At 51.8% G+C, this 11,302-nt stretch overlaps 1 protein-coding gene across 1 annotated transcript; it reads right to left on the bottom strand.

Moving 5' to 3' along the window:
* Positions 1 to 3,145: 3,145 nt before the first annotated feature.
* Positions 3,146 to 10,705, bottom strand: PRDM14 (PR/SET domain 14; the record flags this gene model as incomplete). Its single annotated transcript, XM_082310877.1, has 7 exons — positions 3,146 to 3,373; positions 5,551 to 5,652; positions 7,432 to 7,634; positions 9,128 to 9,398; positions 9,556 to 9,713; positions 9,790 to 9,849; positions 10,165 to 10,705. 7 exons carry the CDS (start codon positions 10,703 to 10,705, stop codon positions 3,146 to 3,148), a joined length of 1,563 nt encoding a protein of 520 aa, XP_082167003.1.
* Positions 10,706 to 11,302: the final 597 nt, after the last annotated feature.

Below are 11,302 nucleotides of genomic sequence, written 5' to 3'. Positions count from 1 at the left end.
AGAACTGAATGGCCCCAGCTTCCATGAGCTATTGGGACACTTAATGCCCAATCCATCAAGGCACTGGGTTCCTTTGGCTTCTAATGCAGTCAGCTGCTGCCCAGCAGGACAAGGACTACAATTCCCAGTAAGAGACAGCTTGACTCTGTAATGACTTACAAATAATGTTGAAAACACCCTTCATCCATTTGCCAGTACCACAAATACACAACTCCAATGCATTGGGCAGAAAACAACCTATAGTCCATTAGTGTACACTGCAGCCTCCAATAATTTATTTTCATCCTTTCTATGAATCTCATTGTAACAGTCTTAATAATTAGCATCAAAATTTACATATACAGGTTTAATGTGCAAGACAATCAGTACCTTCAATCACAAGTACAAGCGAAACCCTTCGCATGCTCTTTCACAGACAACTCAAATACTGTAGAAAGGTGCCAGTATTTTGGTACGAGATATTTGGGCATTCTTCAAGCAGAAGAAAATGCACACAGCTAAAAGCACTACAGAAGATGCACCACTTAAATAAATAACCTTCATTCGCAAGAAACTATGCATTTCATAGCGCTTCGAAGCCATTCCTAGTCATAACATTTATTTCATTACCAAGTAGTTGATGATTTCACCAGATCCTGAGTTATTTATGGGACTGAACCAGCAAAGCCTTCATACACAGAATTCACATTTCTGTTGGCCAGGGTTCTGTACGCCTGGGGAAAAACACCTCCATACTGGCAGAAAGCTGGAAGTAAGAGTCAGTTCCCCCACCTATACTTCAGCATGGTTTGTAGGCATAAATACTGTGATAATTTTCTGCTCAGGAGTGAATTTTACCTGTTTAGGGCTCACCAGTTCATCCCTCAATATGTACAAAATTCAGACTGCTGTATCACAAGAATCTTTGATATTAAAATAAGAAAAAAAAAAAAAAGAACAAAATGTGATTTTCATTCTACCCCAAAACCTACATGTGTCTACAATACGAATGGCTTGCTTATTTCAGATACTGCCTGGTGCTGGGCCTCAATATTTTACTTACAAGTAAGTGGTTGCATAAATATTTTTAATATTTTTAGCACAAAAACAATGAGGACAGAGCAACTTAAGGCACAATAAACCATATAAAATTAGTGCAAATCAATAGATATTTATAGATACAGTATCTGCATGATACAATTAAATGTGCAGGTAACATTTTTTGCAATTCTAGGCTGTATTTAAAGAGATTGTTAAGGTTGGCAGAAAAGAAAAACTTTTATCTCCGATACTTATGTGCAAAGTCCTTTTTAATCCTAGCTGATCTAGGATATTAAGAGAACCTCATCATCACAGTAACAGCAAATGGTCTGTGTTAATCAATCAGCTCCAGCAGGAGCTGCCATTACCCCTCCTGGATGCAACACACAGCCCCACCGGCACGGGGAGGCCCTCTCAGGCGCACCAGTTACAGCACTCCCTGTACTCAGTGGTCCTTCAGCACGGGCTTTTTGCTAAGCCTCCGTCAAGATGAGACTTCACATTGCCAAGGAATGCTATCCATTAATGATTTCGAAAATACTTTGCAAAAATCAGGGTCTAATCACCTAGGATTTTGCACTGAAATTCCTTTATCCGCTATAATACGCACTTGAGACAGTTTTGATCTGGGCCAAATTTTGTTGGTATGAAAGGACAAGATGTCTGAGGCATTATTCTGTGTCCTTCTCCAAGTCAGAGTGCAAAAGAAACAAAACCAGCTTTCAAGAAATGGATCCCAGAGTACACCTCACCCATAGCTAAATGAGCAGCTCTTTCTATAGAAAAAAAACCCAGCATTTTTATGAGTAAATACTTCCCTTTTGCTAAAAAGAAATCAACAGAAAACCTGCACAAATTGCTCCTGACTTGCTTGCTTCGTCAGTGAAAAATGGGAGGGTGAAACCCTCCAGTCCTCCCATGGAGGTTTAGGCGTTCCTGCAGGCTGGGGAGGGAATTTCACATGCAGAGCTACAGGGGCTGAGAAGTCCTGGCATTGTCTATCCTACACCTCAAATCTTAAATTTAGGACAGGAGAAGGGTTTCTCCCTTCTTAAACAGAGGCATCGCAGAGCTGATTTTAAAACCTTTGTGCATTGAGAACTAGTATGTGGTGCATTTTTAAAAGCATTCAGGAGTGACACTACAGCAGCCATCCTACGGAGAGCCGGCAGTAGGAAGCAGAGGAGCCCAGCCTTCGTTGTCAAGACTCACTGTGGAGGCCTGCCTGGCCAGGACTCCCAGTAGTGGCAAATTTCTAGACACGAGAATGTTACAGGACAGAAGAGCCCAGTGGTGGGATCATGACTGCTCCTGAGCCCCCAGAGGCCACTTGACTGTTAGCAACCCAGCTAAGAGCTCACTGGTGCTTGGGAATATCTTCACATTTGGTCCTCTCAACTGAGAAGGCAGAGCCCACCTCCAATATCTCTGCTATGCCTGCAGCTATTTTGTCACACCCTGCCCCTCTCCCCCTGGGCTATCTGGGGGCCAGCATCCTCTGGACGAGGTCCCTGTGGCCCAGCAACTGAACTATGGAATTTAAATACCCCTATACTGGTCCACCAGTTTGTATCTCTGAGGCAGTTGACATTCAAATAGAGAGTCATTAAAAGACTTGCACGTTAAGGGGCAGTAGACCCCATACCTGGTCATGCACCCAAACAAAACAAACAGGTTAAATGGGCTTTGGGAAATGCACTTGATAAAAACGCCCCTCACACAAGCTTTGGTACGGACAGCACCAGGCAGTCCGTAGATGTGGTGCATTAGAGGCACAGAAACACTCCTCACAGTGATACTTGTGCACAAAAGGTTCATGGGAGGTGAAATTCCCTCCTGCCTGTGTTTTCCTTTTGTGGAAATTAGGGTGTGGGAGGAGAGGAAGGGAAAGGTGGGGTAGCGCATGTTGGACTTCACCCCAGTGTGGCATTAGGGCACCCAGGCAAGAAACTCCTGTCCCCTGCACTCAGAAATACGCCCAGGGTCCAGAGACTGGATGTACCCAAAGAGTCGCTGCGAGGGTGAATGACACCTCCTGCGGCGTGCACACAATCACGCACAAACACATGCACATAGACCGATACACATGCGAAGCTGGTCCAGGACACGTCCACATGGCTCTTGACTAATGAGCGGCGTGAATCTTCATGTGGAAATGGTAATCCTCCTGCTCCGGGAAGTGCTGGCCGCACACCGAGCAAGTGCAGCCCTTCTCCTTGCTGTGCGTGCGGCGCACGTGGCTGTCGTGGGCTGCGTGCGAGGCGAAGGCTTTGCCGCAGTGCTTGCACTTGAAGGGCTTCTCCCCCGAGTGCTGGCGGATGTGAGTGCGCAGGATGCTGGATGCCGTGAATGCCTGAAAGGGCAGGGATCGGAAAGGGGGGAGGAGTTGCAAGGAATCTATTTTCATGTATATAATCCCCAGGTTCAGCTAACCCAGGCCCCGTCAGAAGCACCGTACCCTGAAAATAAGTCCTCAAATAGCTCACACCCTCAGATAAGTAGAGAAAAAACAAAAACTCCCAGCAACGAGGAACCAGAAGCCAACAGCTATTGCACTCAGCTATACAGGTATGGATGAGCCCATGGATTTAGATGAAGCTCAGAGAAAGATTTCTGACCAGAGACACCAGTAAATATCTTCTACATGTCAAAGGATAAGAAGTCAATACTGTCCTAATTAGCTTTGCAGCTCCTTTATGTTTGTGAGACATAATGCAGGTTCATTTTCAGAGTTAAACCCTTTCATGTTTACATACACTCGCTTGGGACTTAGCTGCCAGAATTCATCCATGCGGTCAGTCCAGCATCCATCTTTTCACATTTCATTTTCCCCCTCCATCATACTCTACTGTTCCTTCAGTCAGACATTCCAGCCTGTTTTCCCCCCTCACGAGTAGCAAAATGTGCACAATCACACTTTATCCCCCTCATAGAGACTCCTCCTGCCTTTGGGGAGAAAACCCCCCTCACCGAGACTTGAGCAGGAATGTTGCAAAGTAGTCTGTGTTCTCCCCGTTTTTTCTTTTCCCAAGAAAGACACTTTCAGGCTCTTCGCTATTTGCAGACCACACATAAAAAAAAATCCTCTTTAGTACCATTATGTTGCTGAATCATCACAAGTAAGTTTTCACAGCAAAGAGCAATACATCTCGGATACCTTTTCCCTAGGAACCTTAGAGCACAAACAGATCTGAGACCCCTATGGAGAAGTCCCTGGAGATGTTTATCAACAGGGCCAAAGTGTCTGAGGGCCAGAATGGTGACCTTGGCCCAACAATTTTCCTTTAGTCTCACGATGTCACCGAGATAGCGAACAAAGGGACAGGGAAAGCAAAGCTGTCCCAGAGCACAGCCACCGTTAAAGGCAGAAGAGGCAAAGAGGAATTGGGACTGTGTAGGAGGAGCAGGTGAGGATGCTTTACAATAGCCCCGGTTTCCCAGCCACTGAAATGATGGCTATGTCCCAGGATAGCTGCATCCTGCAGCCTGAAGACTAATGGTTTAATCTGATCCAATCTGCAACAGTCCTACCAGAGCGGCTGGGGGCTGGTCAAGGGTCCCACGTGTCCTACAGATCTGCTCAGAGAGCAACTTGTAAAGCTCTGCCATCTCTCCTGTGATCGGAAGGTTAAAGGATGACATTTTATCCTAAACTCTGCCTACAAGTGTTCAGGACGCCTGGGAGAGAAAAAAATACAACAGCCAAAAGGAGCTGCTTCTAAGGTCCTTTACTACAGGACGCCTCAGCTCTGGGTTCACCCAGCCAGTCACAAACAAAACTTCTCTCTCTCCAAAATCAGGAGCACCTTATTACATGCTGACGGTGCTTCTGCATTGCATGGACGCTCCGTAGCACCTGGAGCCCTACCGATATTCATCCAGCAGCAGCCTGTGCGCCCACCCTCCGTCTGCTGGGGAGCTGCCACTGCTCTCACAGGGAGAGCTCACCTGAGTCATCCCTGCTGTGAAGGGCAGTAACAGCTGAGCACATTTTTGATCAGTGCTGTATGGCTCTATTCATGTTCTTTTTCAAATGAAACCTCCATGCCCAGTTGCACATCGACTGCCCCGTTACTTCAAGGTAAGCATGTGCAAAGTCATATCGTGCAGGTTCAGCTTATGGGCCAAATTTGTTCACCGCACTCCAGAAGCAGTGTCAGTAATATAAAAAACTACCCATCTGACGAAAAAGGGGAATATTGGATCTAGCTGCCTGCCTTGCATGGTATTTGAAATGCTCTCAAGCTTTCCTAGACCTTATCCCTGCAGCAGCTCTCTGAGCTGGGATGAAACACAAATTCCACATCAGATGGAGACCAAACCCTGTTACTTCAGTCTCAGCCAGCCCCGTCACTTCAACTCACAACTGTGCCCGGAATATATACTCACTTATCTGGTTATCAACTTAAACGAAATAGAGAAATTGAAGAAAGAAAATGGAGCATGGAAAGAGCCACCACTGCACAGGTGCAGTGTGACGCTGAGCGCAGCAGAGGACAGACAGAGGGACGGGACGGGGCTTTGTCATACCTTGTTGCAGTAAACACATTTGTAGGGGCGCTCCCCGGAGTGAACCCTCATGTGTTTGTTCAGGCTGGAGGACTGAGAAAAGCTCTTCCCACATACGGAGCACTGCGGGGGGAAAAAAGGGATAAAGTTAAAAGGAAGCACACAACAGCACAGCTAAAAAGAAAAATTAGGTATGTGGATGATGTGTGCATGTGTTTTCCTACATATATTTATGTATATGTATATACAGGTATTTATCTATATACATATATTTATGTATTTATGTATATACAAACACAGTAGTAATTTAAGCAGTAACAATCTGAAATAGAGTCAGAATTTTAATCTGGTTTTAAGAACAGATTTTTTTTTAGAAAGGGAAATAATGCAAAATTTCAAAGCTTTTTTGTGTGCATCATTAAAATGTTTCATTAAAAAGCATCCTTCTTCAGAACATTAACAGAAAATATTGACTTTCAGTAATCACAACCTGAAGATTTCTGCAAAATCATCATTTTTTCTTCAAAATGCAAATGAAGCTCCAGTTGCGATTTTGAATTTTTGCTCAACAAATAAGATAAAACTTCCTAAAACAAAATATTTAAGGCTACCTTTTAAAATAGTAACCATTTTTCAGGAATGACGAGTCAGTCACAGCACTTAGCCTGCAGCTTGACCTGTCAGAAGTGCCTCTCCTTAGGAGTGAAACAAGGAGCACTTCGTCTGCTGCCTTCGCGGCGCGGCGTGCGCTCTGCGGCTGGCAGCGCCAGGACAAAACCCAAATCAGAGGGGGCTGAAGTCATCTGAGAGACTTGCACTGATTCAATGCAATTTGTATGACCCCCAAAATAATTTTCCCCCTACAATAATTTGAAAGAAGTTATCTTTCGTAAGTTCAAAATAAGCTCAGCTATGACTGATCTTGAAAGAAGGTAATTTTTTTTTACTGACACGTTTTCCATCTTTGCTTTTTGAGTTGATCTGCTCTCATACAAATGAAATATATTCACAACAAGCTTATCTTCCTGCTGTTCTTTTGTATTTCTTTCGTATGCATTCCAAAATAAATGCTCTAGGAAAGAAAGAAAGAGAGGAAGAATTGCATGATATTTAATACCTCATGGTTAAGAGAATTATATTTTTCATCTGTTACTAAATCAATGTGATATTCTGATATTGTAATATTACTGATTTAGTTATAAAAGCTTTTTCTGAAAAATTCATGTTATTCCAGGATGATCTACAAAAGAGGTGTTTGGAGGATTTTCAGGACGGATTTAACTGTGCCATTTCAAGCACTGGCACTTGCCCTTCCCAAGCCTTTAGGAAAAGTCTGATTTTCCACCCCCAAGGCTCCTGGAGAAAACCAGTGCTACAGAGAGGTGTTTAGCTGAGAGGAGGCAAGTATCTCAGCAAGGGTTTGCTTCCATCAATTGAAAATCTGCTTCACGTTGAATGTAAAACTTTTAACTCCTGTTGTGTCCAACAGCCACAGATGTCTGTGGGTTCTCAGACCGAAAGGGGGGAGCGAGGGCCATGGGACATCGTCTCTCCTGATCCTGGACATGCGGAGCACCTTCATACACAATTTAGCCCCACGCTGTGTAAGAAAAGTAGCAAAAGCCACATCCAAACATTAAAAAAAAAAACAGGAGAAATATTGTTTCTTTTCGAAATCTCACTGAGGCTGTGGGGTTTATTTTGCCAATATAAATCCATTAAATTTCTTCAACTAAGCTCTGCTGCACAAGGCAAACTCTTCCTTTACAGGCAGAACGGTCCCACCAGGGAAACCGGAGGAGGGGGAACAACATCAGCATCTTACCTCGGCCAAAAGGGACTCCTTAAATCAGCCCCTCCAGAAGAGCCAGTAACCGCGGAGAGACCCCGGAGCAGGCTCACCTTGTGAGGTCTGTGCTTTTCGTGAACGTGGAGAATATGGATCCTCAGCCTGTCTCTTTTTTCAAAGGATCGGTTGCAAAGGTGACAAGGAAATTTGCGGTCCCCCTGGTCCACGCAGCGAGTGTACTTGAGGTGCTTGTCCCGGTAGTACTTGTAGGCAAAAACCTTGCCGCAGCGATCGCACTTAAAGCTCTCCCCGGCTTCTGTACGGCAGAAGGGACAGTGCCACCCCCCCGTTACACCACGGCAAAAGGGGCTCAGCTCAGGCCTGCTGCCTTCTCACAGCTGGTACCCAACGGGGAATTTTAAGTCTCCGGGAGGGTAATAACGGTAAATGGATTCTGGCAATGTCAGTAACAAATGCACGTCGGGTCTTTTAAGCGTACCCACCGCTCCCTTGCCTTTCTAACGGAGGGGAACAAACTACAGCCCGCAGCCTGATCAAATTATTGGGTTTAGCTCCTGACTTCAGCGAAGACAGGATTTAATCCTTGCATCCCCATAAACAGCGAGCGAATATGTGAAAAACCAACGCAGAGTCCCACATAAACGCGGCTCCCCACACGGGAACGTTGCCAGGTATTTCTTACCAATATCACCCGTAAACTTTACCTCCCATCCCCAAAAAGAAAAATAAATGTGCACGGCTTTTATATCGTTTTCAAAATACTATCGAACAAAACCACGTTTATTTGGTTTTCTTTTGTATTTCAAACTGTTCTTAAACGCTGAATTTAGGAACACAGGAAATTTTTCAAGCATTTACACATCCTCTTCTGCCTTTAATAAAAGTAACTTTGGCTTAAGCCTTAAAATGAAATGAACAATTTACCAGCTATCTGAACCAGGCGCCTTAACACAACAGCTACAAAAATTTCCATGCCAAATTTCCATGTCAAATTGCTTCTCTCCCTTACTCTGCACCCGGCCGACCCATCCCTCACCCGCTCCAGCTTTCCCTGCATTGGCACAAATCTGTTTTCTCCGTACGTAAGTTTTGCTTCTCTGCACATTACAGGCAGAACTACTCCCGGAGTAGGTGCATTTGGCATTTCTTCTGCAAACAATATCAGCGTTATCGGATGGGAACGACTTCAGCCTGCCCCATTGACTGAGAGTGTTAATTGCACGAAAAATCTCGTTAAGTCAAGAGTGTGCAATCGTGGGATAAAATAGGACCAAGCCAGGAATGCCCCCCAAAAGCCCCTCTCCTCCCAAAACGGGACCCCCCCTCGACGAACGGCGCTGCGGAGCCGAGGCGAACTCAGCCCAGCACCGCCAGATGTTTTACGATGGCCAGATGAACGCTTTTACCTCCCCGAGGAACCGCGACCGAGGAGCGAGCTGCCGGGGCAGAGGGGGGTGCCTCCGGCTCCGGGCCGGCAGCAGCCCTGGGTGCGGTCTCCGGGCTGCCCGGTGCCGAGGGGACGCCGCTTTTTGGGGTGCCGGAGGCTGGAAGGGGAGGGCGAGGGCCGGCTCCCCGGGAGGGCGGGCAGAGCCGTGGCAGCGGGGCTGCGGGGCCACCGCCACCCCGCCGGCTCGCCACGGGGACCGGGGAGCCTTCGAAGTGAAATACAGACGGGAAAAGGTGGTGCCCCGGTTCCTTTACCTCCCTTAACGCCAATCTAATCGCGGCCAGACACAGGTCCACGGGAGTACGGGGCAGCGCTCCTCGAGGGGCCGCTGGCAGGCTCACCTTCGGGGTGCTGCGGGGGTCTCTTCCCCTCCGGCATGCCCTTCAGGCTGATGGGGATGCCCAGGAACTGCACGTAGCAGTCGCCGTACCAGACCAGCAGCTCCTGCTTCGGTAGGATTTCCTTGCAGCTCTCGTAGAAGATTTGCCCCTGGCACTGGATAGCCGTCAAATTCTGCTCCTCGGGGAACCTGGCACAGTTCACCAGGGACATCCAGTTGCCAGAGGCGCCCCTCCCGTCTATGAAGTGACTCAGGCGCCCGTATTCAAAGATCTGGATGGAGAGCGGGGAGAATCGGGATCAGGTTTGGCCGACCCTTCCCGCACACGTCCCGCTCGCACCGGTCCCGCCACCCGCGCTGGGCCGAGCCCCTCTTGCAGGCTGCCCCCGTTTAGGGGGCGCAGGGGGAGCCCGGCCGTGCCTCCGCTACCTCCCACATCAGCGAGTTGTCGTCGTAAGTCTTGATCTCGCTGGTGTTGACCACTTTGCCTTGGAAAGGGCCGAAGCGGACTCCTTTGGGGATGGGGTCCGTGCAGAAGACTCCGAGCTGAGACACGTCCCCGTAGGCCACCCGCAGCACCGAGAGCCCTGCGGGGGACAGGGCGGGCTGAGGGCTGAGCGCGGCTCGGCCGCGGCGGGGGCGCGGGCAGCGCCGGGCCCCTACCTTCGGGCAGCTGCAGCGAGTCCCTGTCGAGCGGCGGGGCGGAGGAGGAGTCCGCGGCACCTGCAGGAGAGGGACCCCTTCTTAGCCCGGCGCCGCAGGGCCGAGGGAGCGGGTCCTGCCGCCCCCGACATCGGCCGCAGCCCGAATTCCCCCCCCCCCCGGCTCTTCCCCGCCGTGGGCTCGTAACGCGAGAAACCCGCGGGGAGGGGAAGCCCGACGTGCCCCCGGCGATGCCCCGTGGGCCTGGCTGCCGCGGCCCCGCCCGCACCCCTTTGGGGACCGTCCCCAAACCCCAACGCGCAGCCGGCCGCTCCCCCCGCTGCCCCTCCCGCCGCCGCCGGCAGCCCCTTGCGCCCACGCCGGAGACCCCCTTACCCGGGCTGGCGGGGAGCACCCGGAGCCCCGAGATGGCGTGGAGGCTCCCGGCCGGCTGGCTGCTCCGGAGCGCCCCGTACAGCACCGCGTTGAGCTCCTCCTCGGTGAAGTGGTACCTGTAGCTCTGCCCCGCCGCCCCGCCGGCCCCCGGGCTGCGGGCAGCCCTACGCGGGGGGCTCGGGTAGGGCGGCGGGGGCGAGCCCGGGGCCCCCGCCCCGCGGGGGGAGCCCTCCCTGGGGGGGAAGGCGGCCGGCGGCTTGGCGTAGAGGGGCAGGGGGAGGCCGGGGAAGGGCTCGGCGGGCAGGGGGGGCGGCTGGCTCAGGAAAGCGGGGACCCTGCTGAAGGTGAAGGGGGGCAGAGGCGGGGAGGCGGGGACGAGCCCGCCCAGGGGTTTGAGGGGCTGGAAGAAGTCGGGGGCCGCCTCGAAGTACTGGGCGGGAGGGAGGAAAGGGGGGTAGTAGGCAGCGAGGCTGGCGGGGCTCATCCCGAGCGCGTCTCCGCCGTCTCCGGGGACCGACTCGCCGGCAAGGGACAGCGCCATGCCGGGCCGGGGCCGGGGCGGGAGGGAGGGAGGGAGGGAGCTGCCGGGAAGCGGCGGGGCAGACCCCCGGGGTCCTGCTGCGGGGCAGGGGCGGGATGGAGGCGCGGGAGCCGCCGCACGCTGCCTTCCGCCGCCCGGCGCCGTCGGGGCGAGCGGGCCGGCCGCCGCCGGCCCCCCGCGGCTATATGGGCCCGGGGAGGGGATGGAGGGAGGGCGGGCGGGCGGCGGCGGCCCGCCCCGGGGGTCGCGCAGCCCCGGGGGCGGGCGGGGGGGCTGCCCCGACGGGCGCCCCTACCCCGGGGCGGAGCCGTGGCTACTCCCGGAGCGGCCGGGCCGCCCCTCTCCGCGCCGAGGCCGGAGGGGGCGGGGTGGGGGGCAGCCTCCCGGACCCCCCTCCCCTGCCGCCGGCTCTGCCCTCCGCCTCTCCAAGCCCCGGCCGACCGGCCGCGCCGCAGCCCGGGTGGGCTCTGCCGCTCCCCAGAGCGGGAGGCCGGGGTGCGGGAGCGATGCTCCCCACGGAGGAGCACCTACTGCAGTGTGTGAGCACCCTGCCCGCAGGCCTCCCTGCTCCCCTGCAGGACCCACAGCCCCCGCGCA

The sequence above is a fragment of the Platalea leucorodia genome, assembly GCF_965183815.1.
Source record: "Platalea leucorodia genome assembly, chromosome: 1".
Taxonomy (NCBI): Eukaryota; Metazoa; Chordata; class Aves; order Pelecaniformes; family Threskiornithidae; genus Platalea; species Platalea leucorodia.
This window is presented reverse-complemented; position numbering and strand designations above follow the sequence as displayed.